The sequence below is a fragment of the Armigeres subalbatus genome, chromosome 2 (genome assembly GCF_024139115.2).
Source record: "Armigeres subalbatus isolate Guangzhou_Male chromosome 2, GZ_Asu_2, whole genome shotgun sequence".
Classification (NCBI taxonomy): Eukaryota; Metazoa; Arthropoda; class Insecta; order Diptera; family Culicidae; genus Armigeres; species Armigeres subalbatus.
The window spans coordinates 313,881,651-313,903,554 of NC_085140.1; the positions used below are offsets into that span (position 1 = coordinate 313,881,651).

General features: G+C 39.5%; 1 protein-coding gene across 3 annotated transcripts in view; it reads right to left on the reverse strand.

The window, feature by feature from the left end:
- Positions 1–308: 308 nt before the first annotated feature.
- The window catches only part of LOC134212626 (diphosphoinositol polyphosphate phosphohydrolase 1-like), a 55,817-nt gene continuing 34,221 nt past the window's right edge, over positions 309–21,904 (reverse strand). Inside the window, exons 2-5 of one of the 3 annotated variants that reach the window (XR_009979314.1) lie at positions 12,551–12,947; positions 2,210–2,365; positions 1,638–2,142; positions 309–465 (exon numbers count right to left, since the gene is read on the reverse strand). Coding sequence is in view for 1 of the 3 variants with exons in the window: in XM_062690639.1 (XP_062546623.1) it covers positions 1,723–2,142; positions 2,210–2,365; positions 12,551–12,649 (675 nt within the window). In the remaining 2 variants the exon portion in view is untranslated. Of the gene's footprint in view, positions 466–1,457; positions 2,143–2,209; positions 2,366–12,550; positions 12,948–21,904 lie in introns of those variants that run through there. The other 2 variants (XM_062690639.1, XR_009979313.1) reach the window with 2 other exon arrangements.

Here is a 21,904-nt window from a genome sequence, read left to right on the forward strand (position 1 = left end):
TGTGCTCATTGTGGTTGTAATATTTTGCATTAGAGACGCATGTCCTTCTTGCTCTGATGCGATTTGTACGACTGACTATCTCATGATGGGCAACAAAATGTGGCCTTCCTCTCATTTATCTGGCTGTATGTATAAGTACTCTTAGAACCAATGGAAGTGGACCAATGTTCTGAAAAACTAGCATGTGAATATGTACATTATGTGGAAGATTTTGATTTGAAAAATGTATAGGAGGTAACCCGCTTTCCTTCGATGGGACTCGATCCCATGACTCTAAGCTACGAAGGACCTACATCGGCCTTCGCAACTTAGCAGCTGCTGAATGAGCCCGAGATTCTCCAAATCGAACGCATAGTCGAAGCACTCACAATCCATTTCTCAAACCAATGCTTCCACATATTTGTTACACATTCACATTAGAGTGAGCGTAAGTTGTAAATTGTCCGGCAGCTATGTTGACCATACCTAAAAACGAAAAGATCATGACACAGTAAAATTTGTCTAGATTTTATCATTAATCATATCAGCGTATTCCTTGTAAATTTTTCAACAAAGAACAGGATTGAAATTTTTGGAGAACTGCAACTCTTTCAAAGTGTGATTGCCTAACAGTGAATCAGTGCTCCAGTTATTGGAAGATGAATAGATTCATAATTTCTAAAGAAGCAAATTAATTTTGATCATAAATGGTCGGGGTTCGGCTATACTGAACAAAGCACTTTTCCAAGTGACCAGTTGCAGAGCACCGAAACTTATCCATTTGTATTTTTAGAAAAGCTTGCAATGGAGATAAGTGTATATTAAAAATTTGATATGATTTGTAACTAATTGTAAATTTCACAAGGAATTTTATTGAAAAAACAAGAAATTTTCACTTTACGCTTGATGCAATTTGATCATCACACAAAGTAGGTAGATATTTTTTTATTTAATCATCTCTCAAAGGATTATCATTCCACGTAGATGGGGCTTTAGAACAAATCTCCCGGAATCGACAACAAAAAGTGTTTTCAAAGGCACATAGAAGCAAAGCACAACTGCAATTTTTATTAAACCAGCTTTGCTGCGTCGCATCATGAATGAAATTATAAAATTAACGGTTGTGCGTTGTTTCCGTTTTGAATGGGGTGCCCTTGAAAACGCTAATGCTTTTTGTTTTTTTGTTTTGGATTCCGAGAGGCCTGTCCCTAAACGCCTCTGTTAGCGCAAAATGAACATTAAGGATCAAAAATAGGTTCGAGAATTATTCCAGAAGAGAAATATCTCTTCGTAATTTCTAAAAGTTTAACAATTTTAGGAATTCAATGAACATTTTGTTCCTGCGAAGACATTTTTAACCATCTGAAAAGGTAGATGGCGGTGATGATGACTGGCGTTTATGTTACACACAGAACGAATTCGTTTCTTCAAATTCGAGACTCTTGTTAATGACTGTAAAACAAAATACAAATCGACCGTTACTTTTGAATTGTTAAGTTTTTACTAGAAAGCGTTCACTTAGTCGTGCAATAATTTACAGAATGTTTTGTAGACCACCACAATCACTGATGTTGTGCAATGTTCGAATATGGCCCATTAAAATTAGGGAGTGCCAGTAGCATCAACAATTAGAAGAATACGTTTAAAAATAAGTTTACCTGAACTTGTAAGCGTCCCTTTGTGCCGGAGAAACAACAAAAACAACTAATATTCAAAGTCATTCGAAATAGTGTTGAAGACGGTTTAGGAGGTCGTTTCCGATAGTTCATCGGTGTCGGCGGCCGGTTGATCTTCCGTTTCAGCAGAAGTCGGTCCATCTTCCTCCGTCAAGGGAGGCTGTGGCGGTGGTGATGGTGGTGGTGATTTCGTCCTGTTTTCGTTGATTTTCGTCGTCGCACTAGTAGGCACCCCCTCGGGCTCGTCATCCGCCTCGTCCGTAACCACGTGTATGCAATTTTCTGTCGGTGACGAATTATTTTTCGAATGGCGTAACTGCAGAAGATAGTGACGCTGGGTTGGCTTATGCAGTGCCAGCTGCGTGAGAGCTTCCTCGATGGTGAACCACTGCCGTTTGCGGCCGATGGTTTTAGAATCTTCCCATTCGTCCAGCTCCTGGGTGACAACCATAACGAACACCTCGGTCCGGTGCATGTGTTCACTATTCTGAATGGTTGAAAGATGGTTACGTTTAAATGACAGTTACAATAAATCTAAAAACTGAACTACTTACTTCAAAAATCCCTAAACATCTACCCAGCTCTCCAATAACTCCTGCTTCTTCCAAGACTTCGCGAGTAGCCGTCAATGAGGACTCTTCGTCCGGTTCGACTCCGCCACCTGGAACTATCCATAGTTCAGGACGTCTTGATGATGTAACTAGTAATACCTGAGAAATGATATATCGCCTTAATACAGTCTAATAGCATTAAGCAATTCGCGGAAATTCGTAGGTGGTACAAGCCTAGACTATTGTATGAGTGTAGTATCACTCCCATCCGTTTCCACAGATATTGATTTGGGACTAATCAGGATTTTTTTTCCTGTTCGGGTGTGCCACTGCGACCAATTATTAGATCTATTGTAGCGTTACCCGTATCCTTAGTGTTTAAGTGCATGTCGAATTACTCCAGTGCTATTAAGAGGCAATGCAGTATCGATTTCGATACAGTTGTTGTTTTGTTTTCTCAAGACCACCATGACAAGGTCCCGCTATTTAGACCCTTCATAGAGAGCAATCCCATTGAAGGCGCGCCCCTTATCAATAGGAAATCAATCCTTTCTTAAGAAAACAGAACAGTAATACTGTTTTTGGCCATGCATCGGAGCCCTAGCCACATCCTTGTCTTGCTTCTAGAATATCACCAGTGAAACTCTTAAAACCCGGGATTTAGCTCTGTCTACAAGACCATTTCAAGCAAAAAAAATTGTTCAGTAATAAGAACTTCCGTGTGTTCCTCTCACTACCATTGTTTACAGTTCAAGCAGAGTCTATTATATAAGTTAGAAGAGTAAGAAGTAAGAAGAGTAGTAGTAAGTAGTAAGGAGTAAGTAGTAAGAAGAGTTAGTACGTATTTAAACCCCTAAGAGCACCTCCACGGGAGTCCCCATCTGGGTCCCTATCGCTATTTCCGGGCCCCTAATAGGGACCCACTTTTACACCGGAGGTATCTAAACGGGAATGTAAAATAAGAACGCAACTCAAAATTAGCAGTGAGTCTCCAAATTTAGCGCCCCATACTGGGTTGCTAAATTTCCATACAGGGTTGCTATTTTGTGAAACGTCACTTTGGTATTGATAAAAAATCTGTTTTTTTCTTTTTCAGAACAATTTCGACGTAAATTAAAAAACAAGGAGAATATTAATTTTTTTTGTAACTAGTGTCCCAGTTCAACTCCGCGAAGAAATAATTACAGTAATGGATCAGCTATAATGAGGAGCGATGCGCACCGGCACCCGGCAGAGCCCGATATATTCATGGATTTCTCGGATTTCTCGCGAAAGAAAATTCCACTGTTTTTATTTTGTTATTATATTTATTCCAAGGGAAGGTCTTCCAGGAATGCCTCAGAAGGTTCCTTTAGTAATTGTTCAGTATGTTCTTCAAGTAGTTCCTCCAGAAAAGCTTCTTTTTTGTCGTTCATCAAAATGATTTGTTTTGGAAATTCATCTTGGATCCCTCCGGGAGTTCCCAGCAATCTTTGTGTTCTTTTCAGAATCTTTAGCAGTTCTCCCAGAATAATTTCAGGTTTTCTTCCAGATTCTCTCGGAATTTTTTTATTGGAAAAGCCCTTAATTTTTTTCGATTTTTCCAGCAGTCAGTTCAGCCTAGGATCTGGACCCGAGGTTTTTTAACTAATTGCTTGAAAAGTTGTTTCCGCTGCATACAGTTTAGCCTCAAACAAGAGGAATTCGAGTCTTTCAACTGTCTGCAAGGTAACATTAATTATGTTTTATTTCTGAGACTGCTGTTGGTAGCGAGGACTAAATACGATGAATCCTTAATTACCACAAATTATTGCCCTAGCTAGAAAAATGGATTAGGCTAGGGCTCTGTTTGGTAGATCTTACACAGCAACACACTACGTCAAAGTGATCTACCGTGTTATGGGATACTAATCAGGATAGTCTACGATGAATTACTGCAACTTCGACGTCGTAGCGCTGCAGGAAATTTGCTAAACAGGACAGTAAGTGTGGAAAAGCGGGCATCGAGCGGCTATCTTCTACCAAAGCTGTGGCATCACCAACAAGCTGGTAACCGGCTTCATAGTGTTGGGCAAGATGCGCCAACGCTTGTTTGGGTGGCAGCCAATAGTCCAGACCAGGACCAGATAGTCTGCATACCGTATCGAACGACAACGGCCACCGATGCATAAACTTTGCAGCCTTCTTCCACCCGCAAGAATATCCACAAGGCCACATGGAAATCACCTAATCAAAAAATGGAAAACAAAATCGACTACGTTCTAATCAACGACAATGAATTCTTCTTCGACATCACGAACTACGCAATACCGCAGTGCGAATATTGAATCTGACCACTACCTCGTTGCAGTATGTCTGCGCTCAAAACTGGTGTACAACACGCGTCAGAGTCGTCCGCCGCGGCTAAACATTGGACAACTACAAGACGGTAGACTAGCCCAAGACTATGCGCAGCAGCTCCCAATGAAAGAGCAGCTATGCGCAGCGTCTCTTGAAGATGGCTGGAGATCCGAGCAAAGCCGGTTAACAACATGAGAGAAAATTGATATTAAGCTCTGCTGTTAAGATTTTATCGAAAACACAATTTGATGTAAATTGTTAATTAAACAAATTGATATCGCAACATGATTTCAATATGCATTCCTCAGTTGTCATAATGATAGCAGCTTTACATCAAATTATGCTGTCGATTATCTAAATAGTAGTCGTGGGCAGCAGGGACTATGTCCAAGGGCTTGACGATCCCTCCCCAGGCTATCTGCGAGTTGTGGCGCCTGCCTAGGATGTGGTGGGGTTTGACAGTTTGGCCCTGTTAAACCTCTATAAAAAGCTGCATGAATCCGCAAGTAGGCTCCGCCAAAGCGACCGTGTGCCGCTCAAAGCGCACAAGCCCAAGTCCTGGTGTTAGGTGGGACGCTAAACAGCCCTGACACGACGGCCCTCCGACGAGACAGGAGGTTTGCGCAGGCCCAATAAGCCGCCTTTAAAAACAACCATTACGAACGACATAGAAGATAATACGACTCGATAAAATCGGCAACGACCTAGGCGACGAATAAAGGATCACGATTGGAAGCTTGGAACATGGAACTGCAAGTCGCTAGGCTTCGCAGGTTGCGACAGGATAATCTACGATGAATTACATCCCCGCAACTTCGATGTCGTAGCGCTGCAGGAAATCTGCTGGACAGGACAGAAAGTGTGGAAAAGCGGGCATCGAGCGGCTACCTTCTACCAAATCTGTGGCACCACCAACGAGCTGGGAACCGGCTTCATAGTGCTGGGAAAGATGCGCCAACGCGTGATTGGGTGGCAGCCAATCAACGCAAGGATGTGCAAGCTGAGGATAAAAGGCCGTTTCTTCAACTATAGCATCATCAACGTGCACTGCCCACACGAAGGGAGATCCGACGACGAGAAAGAAGCGTTCTATGCGCAGCTAGAGAAGACATACGATGGATGCCCACTGCGGGACGTCAAAATCGTCATCGGTGACTTTATAGTGCACAACCTTCATGGATCATTTTTTTTTCTTCCTAAGCAATGGAGGGGGAATCTGCTCAACAGATATCCTGGGTTGACCAGGAAGTGCGGGGTTAGGGATCACCGAGGGAGGCAGGACTACATCCCCGACCCGCTAAACCGTTTCCATTTCCGTTTCCAAGCCCATAGTCCCTTCGGTACAACCAGAAAGTAATGATTCAAAGGGGGGCCAGTGCACAACGCACCCTCGAGGTAAGCTGCGTGTCCTTGCAGCACCGAACATCGTAACTTGCTTTTTTAGAAGAACACCATGGTATCGTGCCAGTGCGTTGCCGGCTTTCCAGGTGGCCTTACCACGCCCTATGTTCTCGGAAGGTGGGAAGGGTCGACTTCGCGCCTGCTTCCCTCTGCACGACTTGTATCAAGAATGATGATGCCGCGTGCACCCCAAATTGACTTTTCTGCGATAGGGCCTATTCGCCAGCACACAGAGGGATTTGCCGACGCGGTGCCTACGCCTGCCCCAGCCTTGACGAGGACCCCTTTCCGTCCTCGGGCTCGGAACCCGCCCGGTGGACCAACGCCGCGAAAGCGACGATACCATGTTGTTCTTCGCGCGGCCACTTGTTCGATAAAAGGATCGAGTTCGACCACCATCCTCCGAACTAGGTTGTCCGGGGTAGTGTCCAGACCACATGTGGCAAGCATTTGGTCACGCATTGCGCGAAAATGTGAAATCTTCGGTTTCCTCTTGTTCTTGACCAGGGTCCAGGAGGCGTCATCCCCCTCTATTTCCCTGGTCTGGTGCGGCTGAGAACTTTCAGCCTGCCGTAACCCCTTACCACCGTCTTTCCTGAGTGGACGGATCTTTCCAGGTCCTTCCTCCCCCGGTTTTGGAGGTACCTGGCCGGGGTTCAGCTTCCCAGCCCCACTACCCTTGTTCGGGGTAGTAACCCTCCGCGTTTTGGAGCGGCCCCCAGGGAGCTCATCCCCTGGAGACTGTCTCCCCCGTTTTTGTGTCTGCTTCGTTGGAGCAGTCACCCCCGACGTACCCGCCAATACTTGAGCCTCAGCCTGGGTAGACTTTGGTACCACCGTCTTCGCTGGCACGCCCTCGGTCGATTCGACCTTGCCCGAGTCCGCGAATCCTTGGGCCTCAGTCTGGGTAGACCTCGACTCCACCGATTTCACGGGTTTACACTTGGCCGTCCCGACCGCCCTCTCCAGTTTGGCGTCCAGCATCGACTTTCGAAGTTTCTGCAAGCTCCTCTTGAGGTCCTTATGCTTCGATGACGCAAAGTCGATGATGGCGTCCAGCTGTTCCGTCGCCACCTCGAAGGCCGAAAGCCCATCGCGTTTGCGGTTCATCGCCTCCACAAGCCATGGGCCGTCAATAGCCCCTACCGGCGTTTTTTTAGCCGAGAGGAAGGTTGAGTGACCCACGCTGGCGCTGCGCACTGAGCTGCCGACTATTGCCTCTGGCCTCCTAGGCGGAGACCTGAACAACCCACCTCTTGCGAAGGGGTTGTCGCCTACACTACTACCACTCATTGAAGAATTGACTTGGTTTTCCATTTTGGTCCCACGAGTTGCTCGGGAAAAAAGGTCCACCACGCCAGAGCCCAGCATGACGCGGTAAGGGACAATTACTGTGGAGGGTGCCCAGGTACCCCACAGACTCCGTTAAAGGCCTAGCTTATTATTTCACCCCCCTAGCCATGCATCCCCTCGGCACGGGTCGCTTGACGCCTTGGGATTAGGGGTTAGGGACGATGGTCCCGGTCTAACTCGCAGTGCCCATGGGGAGTGGTCGTCAAGCCCTTGGACAAAGTCCCTGCTGCCCCCACCTTCATGGATCTGAATTGGCACAAATGCTAGCGTTTAAGCCAGCATATCTCGAGGATCTGGGTTCGATCCTCCACTATTTAATCAATATTTTTTTGCTGTAATTATTTTAATTTTTAATTGATCCTTATCTCGATATATATCAGTTTCCCATAGACGCCATTTTGTTTCAACAAATTTTGAAAAAAAAATCAAATTTCCTTTACACTTTTAGGTGAATTAATTAAAAATAAAATTCTCTCAAATGATACCCCTTGATGTATGCAATGAACTTGCTGAACATACTATGCCATTTAAAACACGATTTCACACCGAGAAAGCTGACGATCACGTTTTTCGGGATTTTAACCACTGTGTAGCGCTCTGATCACCCTACCGTTGTAGACGATGGAGGTATCATCAGAACAGAGACAGAATGCCGCCTTCTGGAGGTTCTGGCCTGTCGGAGGTGACCTGATCTAAAAGCAGGGGCCCAAGGATACTGCCCTGGGGGACGCCTGCGACGATGTTGTGCGCATTGGAACTCGCTCCGCTGATTGAGACCTGGAATGTCCTTACCGACAGGTAATTGTTGATGGTTTGCACCAGGTAGCTGGTAAGATTGTACCGTTGTAGTTTGTACACCACGCCATCATGCCATACATTGTCAAATGCCTTCTCGACATCGAGTAAGGCCATGGCGGATGTTTTTGAGACAAATTTGTTCCGGCTGAGGAAGTTGGTAACTCGACTCCGTTGGTGTAGTCGTAGTCGTAACAATCTTGTGCTTTATATACGGAGTTGCCTAAACGTATGTCCAAGCTTCGCTATGTCGTCAGCATACAGGCCTTTCGATCCCGACGCCCATGGTTCGAACCCAGTTAAATTGAAATCGTTTTTAATAAGGCTTTTTAAATTTATAACGATTACTTGTGGTTAACTTTCATAAGGCGTTTGATTGAAAATCTTACGTCCAGTTTCCTTAGTGCAGAATCAGAATTCTTCTTCTTACTGGCATTACTTCCCCTACTGGGACATTTCGGCCTCGCCGCCAAGTTACTATTTCTGCATTCGTATATCATGAGGCTGGGGTCTCCAGTAGCCTTGAGAGCAAAGGCGTAGGATTGCCAATCCGGAGATAGCGAGTTCGATTCTCGGTCCGGTCTAGGATATTTTCGGGTTGGGAACTTTCTCGACACCCTGGGCATAGTGTATCCATTGTATTTGCCAAACAAAATACATATTCATGCAATGGCGGGCATAGAAACGCTTTCAATTAATAACTGAGGAAATACTAATAGAATACAAAGTCTGCCAAGTTTCAGTTAGAAAGTAGAACCATTGAAGAAGAAGATATCATGAGGCTAACAGGATGATACTTTCATGCCCAGGGAAGTCGAGACAATTTCCAATCCAAAAATTGCCTAGACCGGCACCGGGAATCGAACCCAGCCACCCTCAGCATGGTCTTGCTTTATAGCCGCGCGTCTTACCACTAGGCTAAGGAGGGCCCCTCAGTGCAGATTTTCTTCTGACATATCTCGCTTTTTTAAGTTTTGTTTTCGAGACTATTATTGGATCTTGAAGGATCACAAGACGGATTAAACAATCATAAACGATTTTAGTTTACTTTCCATCATCGACACCTTATTATCATTCATCATTTTCCCTGACATAGAGTCAAGCAGTGCAGCTAAAGATCTTTTCATTATTTTAGACACTTCAGGGTATTAACGCACAGTCGTTTTTTTAATTGGAAAGCCTGGTTCCAGTATACTCCTCAATTATGTACTCAGTACTTCGTATTCTAACCAGCTTTATTCATGGAGAAGAAGATCATAGTTTACATGAATGCAATTTCTCAAACTTTATTTATTGCTACAAGATTTACATTTGATTTGGTTGATATAAATGGTAGGTTCAAATGATTTTATTTACAATCGGCGGTGAATAAAAAAAGTGAATTTAGTGACCATTTTCCGAAAAATAGTGACTTCAGTGACTTCTGGATGCAAAGACTGACTTTTTAGTGACTAGACTCAAAATAGTGACTAAGTCACTGAAAAGTGGCTCGCTACCAGCCATGGCTAGGGGACAAATTAGATAGACAAAAACATATCTGGCGATTGAAGATTAATACAATGAAAGCAAATGACTGAGCAGCTGGAACGACAGCACTTCCAATCGATGTGCACAACCAGTTCTGACCAGCGTTGTACGGGCTTGTATTACCTGATGGCTACATTAAACAGTCTTCGTGCTGAACCTTGATTAATCAATTGCCATAAGAAGGGGTGGTTCAAATATGACATCCTCTACTCACGCTTTTTTTATATACCATGTATTGTGATTCTCTAGATAATATAGCATTTTGCTCATTCACCTCTGTCTCGCTTAGTTGTGCGCCGCTAAGGTATTTTGTCATAAAGTGGTACTTACTCAATTTAAGTGTAGAATATGACATCACAAATTAAACACAATTGCACTACTAAAATTCACTTAAACAATAAACCGAACGCAACGCAGGCGAACGAAAAGCAAAAAAATATTAAACCTCGAACAATTTCAATAAAGAATATCTTTTCGTAATGGGACGACGATATGCTGCATACCTTAGAAGCGAATGTGGAAAAGCTTACCGAAAGCTCTCTCCTGTTTGACATTGGTTTATTTACTTTTTGCATGGCGCACAACTCGGCGCATGGGACCCGGCGCGTAACTGGTGAGCCAGTATGCTAATTTTAGAAAAGAATCGCAATATATTATAGTGATTCTACACAGAAAAAATAATGAAAAGTAATCAACGCGTAAACAATAAAGACGTGGAAATTTACCCTAAATGTATGCATTTTACATAGCATTATGACACTTATTCGTATAAAAACTGACATAATGTAATACAAATTGCATACATTCAGGTGATAATATCGTTTAAATTTACGCTCTTTTTGACATTCCCTTTATGTGCATTACTTTCGTGTAAATTTCAACAACTTTTTCTATCTGTGTAATATTCGATCAACTGTGCTTAAACGATATTTACTGTTTTAATAATCCTTCCAAATTTCTAGTTAATTCAGTAATAATTTGTGAGTATGAAAAAAAAGGTGTATTCGATGAAATGGCACACACATATTTACTCACCAAAATTAAACCGATTATCGGATTGTCTTGAAATTTTCAGAGAATGAAAAACTTTTAATAAGTTATGATTTACAACATTTGTTTCATTTGATTTCATTACCCATCCCGAATGCGCGCACCTTTCTTTTCACTCCACCCATCAAATTTTGTACAATCCTATATTTTTGTTTTTTCCCAAATTTTCTTCATCTTCAGCTAATATTTTTAGGATGTTTTCGAAGTTTCGTCTTCACAATTGCCCAGAATTTTTCATTTGAGCGAAGTTCCGGTGAGTTTTGTGGGTTCATATCTTTTGGCACAAATTCAGCATCGTTTGCTCGGTACCACTGCAATACGTTACGAGCGTAGTTGCAAGACGCCAGATCAGGCCAAAACAGTGTTGTTACTTTGTGTTTTCTTATGAATGGCGAAATAATGCTTCTTGAGACACTATTCGGTCTAAATCGTACTGTTGAATGTTCCGGAGGTAATGAAAGGAGCGCTTACTTCACCACATCCGCAAATCGCCTGACTTCTTAGCAAATTTTAATAACTTCTTTGTTCGGACATCCTCCGGAATATCAAACTTGGACTTGGCAACGAAGTATTCATGCCCAGGAAGTTACACGAGATAGAGTTGAATTTGCAATCCTAAGTGTTTTGCTATCGATCGGTGGGACGCCTCCGGATTTTGATTGTAGGTGCACAATTTTTTTTCACTGGCAATTTCTTGTTCCGACGATATGATTGGAACCACTGTATGAATAAATATGAAACTCTGCAGATGTAAACAATACACTATGAATAAGATTTGGTCAAATTTTTACAGGTTTCAGGTTTTTTACTCATACGGTTCAAAAGTTATAGGAGATTTTCGGCGTGCCATTTTTATCGAATACACCCTTTATGTAATGTAATAATGGATTCGTATAAAAATTACTGTACACAGTAATTTTTGTGGAAAACCGTTTCAACACGTTGCTCACAAAGGAAATTCTGCAAGGGAACGGATCGTCTTTGTTGTGAAACGATTTGATGTTTGCAAGAAAAGTTGTTTAGGAAATGCTGAATCGTGATAAATTCAATTTAATACGTAAATGAATAACATCAATATCAATAATGAGCATTTTTGTTTTCTTTAACTTTGCTTACAAAAGCCAGATCCCCAAAACAACTGTCTTTTAGCTCAGGAAGAATTTTATGAATTTACAGGGTTGAATATGTTAAAAAAGTTAATGAGTCACCTCACGTTTTCAAACTGTGCGTGCTCAGTCAAATAACAACCAAATTAGCTAAAACTTAGGAAAATTATTAAAACCGCAAATATGTATCACCTTTAAGGCATAGGGGAGCGAAAAAGTATAAATTTGAATAATTCTGTACTGTAATGTCACAACATCTTAGACCTTCCTAGAATCTGTGACATCATTTTTGAACGACCCCTAAACGAATTTAAATTTCCTTGGAAAATTATGAATCGCAACACTATTTTGGTTTCTAAATATCCACGTTTATTTTTTTTAATTTCTCCGAAAAATCTTTTGAATTTTTCAGAATGTTCGCCAGAAACACTTATGAATTCTAGGATTTCTATTAAATTTTGCCTAATTTTTCAGGTTATCTAGAATGGTGTAGACATCTGCAAAATTTTACCGTCGAGAGAAATTATGGATCAGTGGCGTGATAGATTTTGTGCAGCGATGCATAAAGACAAATAGACATTTATCGTTGCACAGATTTTGTTCTAACTTGAACAAATCACAAGTCAAATGGCAAGCGTTGAATTTAAAAAAAAATCGGGCGCCTCACATGGTCGCTTGTACAACTAATGTTTATTCAAATTAAGCAGTACGTTATCAGTGCAGGATTTAAATTTCTTAAGTTTCTGTCAGATTATTATATTATTTCGTTTAGTAGTTTTAGTTTTCCACTCACCTCCGCTTCCGCTTCGGACCGCACACAGATGCAAGCGGCACGTCGTCGGTATCCGTCCTTATCGTAGATTCGAGTTGAATTGGGCTTTTCCTTGACCATTATGTCCGCGCAAAGGAATCTTTGCGCACAGTTCTAGAATTCGTCGGTTCCTCCGGACCGCGTTTTTTTAGACTAATCGTTACTAATTACTACTAAGGTGTGCACGTTGCAAAGGTCTTCGGCAACGGGTATTGACCTTCTGTTCTAAACAAGGGGGGACCAACCGAAATTTAAAACTTTTTGTCCTTTTATTGTTAAAAGGACCCGACTCCGGCGCGTTTTTATTTCTACTGGTGGTTGTTGGAGGACACAAACTAATAAGTGATAACTGGCACTACACTCCCTCGTTCTCTAAGCACTGTGAATCAAGAAGAGAAAAAAAAGTAAGCGGATTAACAATTGGCTTGGTATAGGAACTGTGTTAGTTGGACGCGAAAAAAATGCATTGTTTTGGAGGCAGTGGTGAATAAGATTGGGCAAATCGATTTGGATTACCGAAAGTCATTCGCAGCACCGCTACATAGCCGAATATTGTGCCTGATATGTTAGACATTGAAGAATGTATGTACATATAAACGTGAGTCCATAATGTATAGAACTTGAATACATACTGTGAAGAATAATGAATTTTAAAAATGGCAGCAAAATGAAATTTTCATGTAGAAAATGAACATTTGGGAAATTGTCAATAAAGAAATCAGGATATGAGCAATAAATAAATTTAAAATTTTCACAAATAATGTAAAATTTACATAAACAATTGAGAAATTTCCATAAAAAAATAGCACTTTGCAAGGCAAAAATTGCAATTATAAAAGAAGAATTTTCCACAAAAAAATCAAAATGTTCCACGAAAAAAAAAATACAAATTTTCCATAGATAATTAGTAGGGACACGGCAGATATTTCCGTCCATCGTCGTAGGGGCTAAAACCAACGAAAGCAAGGTACATTTGCTAGAACTCCACTATAGCAGAATGTTTCTCCTGAGCTTACGATTTGGTACGTATGAGCTTTACAAAAAAGCGTCTCTTTTATTGGTTTTCGAGACTATGGCGAACAGACGAAAATACCTGCCGTGTCCCTATTAGCAATAAACAATTACAAAATTTTGAACAAAATAAATAATTTTTTTTCAAAAAAAATTAAAAATTTACACAAAATAATCAATAAAAAGCAATAAAATTGATAAAATTTTCCATTACACTTAAGCCATCTCACAGATTTCGGTAAATTTTGCTTCATTTCACCGAAATCTCAACAGCAGAATTGTTCGGTAATTATTTCACCGATTTTCTGGTATTTTTTCTTTTGTTCAACTGTCAAAACCACCGAAAATCTGTAAAATTATTTACCGAACAGTTCTGCTGTTGAGATTTCGGAGAAATTTCACAGAAATCTGCGATTTATTTTAAGTGTGGAACTTTAAACGCTTTTAAAGAAAGAGTCATATATGGAAAAATGCTCAGATTTATTGATTTTTTTTATTTCTTTATGGAAATTTTAATATTTTTTATTGCTCTTTTTTTCGTGAAAAGTTTTTAATATTTTTGTGGAAAAAAAAGTATGGAAAATTTTGTTATTGTTTATTGCTAATAATGATTTATTTATGGAAATTTTGTATTTTTTTGCGGAACATTTTGATTTTTTCATGGAAAATACTTCTTTTATTGCAATTTTTATTTTTAAAAGTGCTATTTATTTTTGTTTTGTGAAAAATTCTCAATTATAATAATAATGAGTATAATAAAATAAAAAATGGGAAGTAAAGTAATAAAACTGTTTGTACCGCGGATGACAGGCGTTTCATCCTCCTGGCTTTTTCAAAGCCGGACTTTTGCCGTGGGCGTCCCATGCCCCATGAGACGCCTATGGCAAAAGTCGGCTTTGAATAAGCACATCGGAGCAAAAGCGTCTTTCATATTGATGGGGATTTTGGCTTATGAAGATTTTTTCTTCAAATCCAATAACCAAAATATTTACGAGCTGTTCGTATATACCATGTGGACAACTTAGGCGGTAGAGAGGTATGAAGAATGTCCATCGTTCAGATAAATTAATAAAAAAATGCATGAGCAGATGTGTACGCTGGTGGAGGGAAGTACATATCTAAAACTGTTTGACTTCTGTCCACGTGGTATGAGAACAGCTCTTTTGGAAAAAATGAATAAACTAAAAATGGAAAAAAATAATAATTGAGGAACGTTTAGATTATTTTGATATGTATGACATGCTAATTACAAATGTGTATTAGCCGTCTAATCATTCTTACTATATGTATTTCAATGCTCTGGTTAACTTATAACAATAATTATTAATTATTAAGATTCATCTCATTGTACGAAATAACTTGAATTTAAATTAAAAGATATCGTTCCATTGAATAGATAGATAGATGTCTTATCTGTCATATTAAAAAGGATAATGATGCTCATGGTAATTTTAAACTTTATTTTTGTAAATGTTGATACAGTGATTAGTTCTTCACTTAATTCACGATAAATGGGATGTAGCTTAGAAGCAGATTGATGAAACATATGGGAAATACGCTTAAAGATGAATCGTTTGTATTGGATGTATCATTTCAGGTCCCTTTTATACGCGTTTTTTTTTAATATTTAACTTCAATCAAACGGTGCACTGATGCATTAAGGGCCGATTTCTTCACCTCCGCTTAGTGCTTAAACCAGGTTTAAGCGTATGGGTAAGCACCGCTTAAGAGTTAAGTGGAGGTGAAGAAATTGGCCCTAATGAGAATTAGAGCAATAGGCCCTCGCTCACTTATGATTTCCCCAAAACAACAGGAAATGTATCTAAAATTAAAAAGATCAATTTGAATATTCAACAGCTTAAAACTTCTATTGAAAACTGTTAAGCTCAACTAATAAAGTGTAGAGTTTAACCATTTTTTAAAAGAGGTTTTTACAACTCAGCTATTGGCTTTGTGAATTTTTTTTTCTTTATTAGAGAGACTTGCAGCCCTTGGCTGGCTCGTCTCTGAAAGATTATTATTATTGTATTACATTCAAAAACAATACAATTCAAATTATTTTTTCTTAGATCTAGTATTGTAGACTTTCCACTCTGATTTGGAAAAGTTTCCGTCGTTGTCTGGGCAGCTCTGATCTTCTCAAGTTCTTTTACATTCTTGTTCTATGGGCTCCGTTTCATTAGTTTCGTTTGTTCCAGTTGACAATCTTCTCTTTGCCGCCGCGGTGCCGTATTCGATCTCGTTGATGTTAATTCCGTTTTCACTATTGCCGTCACCGTCATCGTTTTCGCCTTCACTTGGATCGGCTCCTGCCGATGGGTTATCTGCTTTGTTTTGCTCATCGTCGTTGTTCTGTCTATCGGTTGAGTTTGATGCTTCTCGGTTTTGATTTTCTTCGTTCGACACTGTTGATGTACCAGAACCAGAGACATTTGAACGATGCTCGGCTGGCTTGCTTACGTCTCGGAAAGTAACGAGTGTAGACTCGTTTTCGATTACAATACGAGATGGTATTTGCTTCTCTTGCCTCAGTCGTATCACTCGAACGCCGTTCGGGATGCCCGGGAAGAAGCTTTTCCATATCTCGTTGTGTATGGATATATTTTTGCCATAGAGTAGAGTGGGGCAAGAGTGCGCGTGGGGTAAGAGTACGTTTTCGATTTTTTGAAGTAATAAAAAAAGATAAACTAGCAGCACTGCATCAGTTTGACAGGTATTCTGGCCAACTATTATCATGTGTAATTGTAAACGATTTGAATAAACAACAAGGGAGATATGGAGTTAGATAACTTTTTGGTCATTTTGCTAAAAATAATTGGATTTCTGCAACTAGTATTTCATTACCATATATACGTTCAATCAGGGGAACATTATATCATTTCGATAACCTATTGTATAGAGTACTTTATGGTACAGAACACCAATCTGGTTGGTTTTCCAAGAAGTCAAAACCATTACTTGAATAATTTTTGGGACTGTGGGGTAAAAGTACGCAGGAACCGGTGGGGCAAGAGTACGCATATGAATCTTCAAGTTATGATGTCAAACCCGTATCTCCGGCCGAAATAAGACTTCTTCCAAAACGTAAAGATCCACAACAAAAAAAGGGACAGAATTTGAAATTATCACAAGTTTTTAGGATAAGTTGAAGTAATTCGGTGTTAGAAAGGACTTAGTGAACAAAGCACTGAAGCGAAATAATGAAATTGTTTCGGCGGCAGATCATGCAACCTCACGATAGCGGAAGGGCCATCCACGTAGGGTTAGGGACATAAGGTCGAAAGACAAAAGGTCGAAAGACAAAACGTCGAAAGACAAAAGGTCGAAGGGACAAATGGTCGAAAAGGGCAAAAGGTCGAAAGGGACAAAAGGTCGAAAGGACAAAACGTCGAAAGGGACAAAAGGTCGAAAGGACAAAACGTCGAACGGGACCAAAGGTCGAAAGGACAAAACGTCGAATGCGTTGAAATGTCGAAAGGACAAAACGTTGAACAGGACCAAAGGTCGAAAGGACAAAACGTCGAACGGGACAAAAGGTTGAAAGGGACAAAAGCTTGAAGTAGACAAGAAACTGAAACGGAGAGAATCAATCTTGCTCCAGTGTGTATTATATGCGGTGTATTCTCAATGCGTGCGTCTGCGTGGCTACGGCGTCCACTATTTTGACAGATCGAAGTGACATTCAGAAAACCTAGATATTCATGTATTATTTGCACTCATTGAATGAATTTCATTTAAATGTTAAAAATAGTGAAAAATAAAAGAGCATTTTTTGCCAACTGTATAGGACCATCCACCATCCACGTAGGGTTAGGGACATAAGGTCGAAAGACAAAAGGTCGAAAGGACAAAAGGTCGAAAGACAAAACGTCGAAAGACAAAAGGTCGAAGGGATAAATGGTCGAAAAGGGCAAAAGGTCGAAAGGGACAAAAGGTCGAAAGGACAAAACGTCGAAAGGGACAAAAGGTCGAAAGGACAAAACGTCGAACGGGACCAAAGGTCGAAAGGACAAAACGTCGAAGGCGTTAAAATGTCGAAAGGACAAAACGTCGAACAGGACCAAAGGTCGAAAGGACAAAACGTCGAACGGGACAAAAGGTCGAAAGGGACAAAAGCTTGAAGTAGACAAGAAACTGAAACGGAGAGAATCAATCTTGCTCCAGTGTGTATTATATGCGGTGTATTCTCAATGCGTGCGTCTGCGTGGCTACGGCGTCCACTATTTTGACAGATCGAAGTGACATTCAGAAAACCTAGATATTCATGTATTATTTGCACTCATTGAATGAATTTCATTTAAATGTTAAAAATAGTGAAAAATAAAAGAGCATTTTTTGCCAACTGTATAGGACAACTCTGTCTCGCAAAATACAAGTTTATTCATTTCTTATCAACAATCTTTTTTATCTCTATCAGAACTATCTAGATATTCATAATATTTTTTTACAGTTATTACTCCTTCTTTGCAAATTGCTCATTCTTCAACTTTGATTGATAGGATGAGTGAATTATTTCTGCCTGAAAGTAAATAGATTTCATAATTTACTACGAGGTGAACCGGCCCAGGGCCGAAAACCTCATTAATAAAGATATTAATTAAGATTTCATAAATTCTTTTGGAATACACCCATTTTGTTATCAAATTGTTCTGGATAGACTTTTTGTCCCTTTCGACCTTTTGTCCTTTTCGACCTTTTGTCCCTTTCGACCTTTTGTTCCGTTCGACCTTTTGTCCTTTCGACTTTTTGTCCCTTTCGACGTTTTGTCTTTTCGACCTTTTGTCCTTTCGACCTTTTGTCTTTTCGACCTTTTGTCTTTCGACCTTTTGTCCTTTCGACCTTTTGTCCTTTCGACCTTTTGTCTTTCGACCTTTTGTCATAGATTCATCCACGTACATGGGGATGTAGTAGTGCACATCGAGATACACGAATGAATGCCGAAGGTGGTGTTGCTTCTGCAGCCGAAGTGCTTCGCTTAAATCGCTCAGCTCAACAATTACGCAGTTTTTAATATTGTGGAGTTGAATGTTTTTCACATCATCCATGTTTAATTTGAGTTTAGTATCAAAAAATCTCTTCACTATCTCTAGACTGGGTCGCGTTGGTAGGCCACTGAAGTCCACGACAAGTGTGTTTCTCCTGTGTGACATATTGCGTCGAGTGCAATGTTCGTCAAAGGTTGCAAAGGTTCTAGCTATCGGAATAAACGTCTACCACGCGCGAGAAGCGATTGTCAACTGCTTTGTGAATATATGTAGATACTCAATCCGCTGTGCCCATCCTGCTTTCATTACTATATACCCAATCATAAACTGTGACACAACACCTCTTCAATTAATCGCTGTTGAAAATCTAATGACAACACCGAGATTCACAGCAAATCTGGAATCACGAAGAAGTTTCGAACAGCGTTTGGGCCATAAGGTACATTTTTTTTTTAATTCGTCATTTCATGTCCGTCGTGAATAAAGCATCTTTCGACAGATAAAGTTTCAATTCAACAGTTTTTCTCATTTCACGACAATGCTCACGGAACAAAGTCAAATATATCAAAATAATTAAAAATAGTGAATTTTTCCGAGAAAAAGTGACTTTAGTTACTTGAGATCGAAAAAAGAGACTTTTTAGTGACTGACCCGAAAAAAGTGACCAATGCACTAAAAAGTGACCAGGCCTGCAGTAGCATGCTTTATAGTTGGAGTTCTGCCAAACCGCACCAAGCGACATTTTGGCTGACTTTTTTAAATCTGTCCACAAACGGAAAATGGAAATGATTTTATGTCAATTCATGTGTACATTTATTGTAGGATATCCTCAGTGAAAGCGTTAAACAATTTCTGATGCGATTTGTAATCAATTAAATCTGCTACAAGATTGCGATTTGGCAGAACCCTGGCCATATGAGGATTAATAACAATTGTTGTACTGGATGTACTGGCAACTCATGTAAGTTCAAATATTTAAAATAATTTAAATCCAAAATGATTGTTTTTTAAACTCTTCCAGAATAAAAGAGTTCCAGTGTCCAGAATAAATGTTGGAAGAAGCTATAAGTTGTCAAAAATAAGCGTAACGAATGAACAAATGGTGAAAATGTCTGGTAAATAGAGATGAAATTTTAACCTTGAAGCAAAAGGATAAGTTCATAGCCATATCTCTTTTTTCAGAATTTTCACTCATTGTCACATCCTAACAATCGAAGTAGGGCATCCAGTGCATCAGAAGATTTGTTATTTAAAAAAATGTATCAATATGTGTCTAATTTATTCTAGAATACATATAAATAACAAAATCTCAACATTCATTTATTTCTTACTTTTACCTAAAAAGGGAAAAAATATAAGCTACATATAAACCATTATTGAATAAACAATATTATATTGTTGAATCTACTTTGTTCATATATTGAAACACTTACGTGATGAACTTATATGTAAAATAAAAAAAAAACGATAATAAAGTTTAAAAATATATATATATATATATATATATATATATATATATATATATATATATATATATATATATATATATATTGAAACAATAATAAAGCTACAATTATTTCAACAATAACATTGTTGTTTCAGTTGGATCATTTAATGTTTGTGATTGTAGAAACAACAATATTATGGATTATTTCAAACGGTAAATATTATTAACCCTGAGCCAACAATATGTATTGTTGAATTCAACCCGAAATATTGTTGTTTCTACAATACAATTCTATGCGTGAAATAACCTATGATTGAAATGAAGGTTTTGAGCTAACTGAAACTGCTAACTTTGAGAAACTGCCCCACCGGAACAATTTTCTGCAACAACCGGTTCCGATCTTCTCGTAGCACGCCACTCGGCTGCGCAGTTGCAAAACCCGTTTCGACCAGGTCTTCACTCTTGGCATGTTCATCATTGAAAATGGCTTCTAGGGTGGGTTCGATCAACTGAAACGCTTGATCGCTCAAGAAGAGCAAAACTATCGAACTTGCAGATTGTTTCGAGGAAAGGAAATCACCAAAACCCACTTGAAACCGGAGGTGAACATTACAAATCCGCACATTCATGAGAGTTGACCGGCAGTCCAATGAGCAGCTCGAAGTAGCTCGAAGTTGTCCCCGTCCTGCTCGCTCTTCTTTGTCAACAAATGGACATGAGAGGGATGGGAACAACTTTGAGTTACTTCGAGCTGCTCATTGGACAGCATTAGTGTGATCATCACTCTTTGATACAACATCAATTGGCGCTTGCTGCCAAACTTCCAGCTGAGCTTCATCGAGGTATAGGTCATTGCACGAATCTTTGCTATCTCTTTCCCACTTAATAAAAATTAGAAAACAACAGGACCACTACCTGTCAAATTTGACAAGTACTGGTCCTGTACACGTAAAAAAATTTAATGTTATTTATTGCCGATTTCACCAATTTGAAGAGTTATGTGTAGATTGTGATTTGCCCGCTTCTTTTTCTCACACTCACTCTCATTTCGGGTTGATCGATTTTTATTACTGAAATTTACCCAATTATAACCCATTACTCGTTAGTCACATGTAAGCGTGTACACTAAATCGATTCCCGCCATGATTTGACGTCTGTTTGTTTTCAAATTGAGCACTCACACACAAATATTATACACGGAAAATTAAACTTTTTTGAGTGTATTGAGTGTGAGAAAAAGATGACTGTGAGAAAAAAAATCTCGCAGAACTCTTATAAAGTGCAAAAAGCGCAATATTATTAAGATTTCTAATACTTTTTTGCCAAAGCAGGCGCTTAATGATATGTATAAGAAAAAACTTATACTTCGCATTAGTCACATACATTCCAAAACTTATACTTTTCATTAACTTATAAATGTCATTAGCTTTTTGATATGGGATCATTCATTAGGTGGCATAATAAAGAGTATAAGTATTTTCGAATGGTTTTTTGCCATAACATATAAGGTTATTTTTTCACGTGTAGTTTTCTAATTTTCAACTGGTGGAAAAAAGATAGACGCATCATATCCATCATACGTCACCGTGCAATGGAGTATAGACCAACACGGTTACTGGCTAAAACCCATTAATGGGTAAAAAAGTATACATTTTTCGATGGTCCATTAATCTGTCAAAAAAGGGGTAAATTTTTAAACTGACAAATGGGTGAAAAAATACCCATATTCAAATCTTGTTTGGAGAGAAAAATGGGTGAAAAAATAGTTGTAAACATTTCTTCATCTGTACTCCCGTTTTTTTACTGCTAGGGAAATTAAATCAACGAACTCACGTTAAATGTAAGCAAAGATAACTGGAAGGAACTTATAGTCATCTTTGATGTAAGTAAACG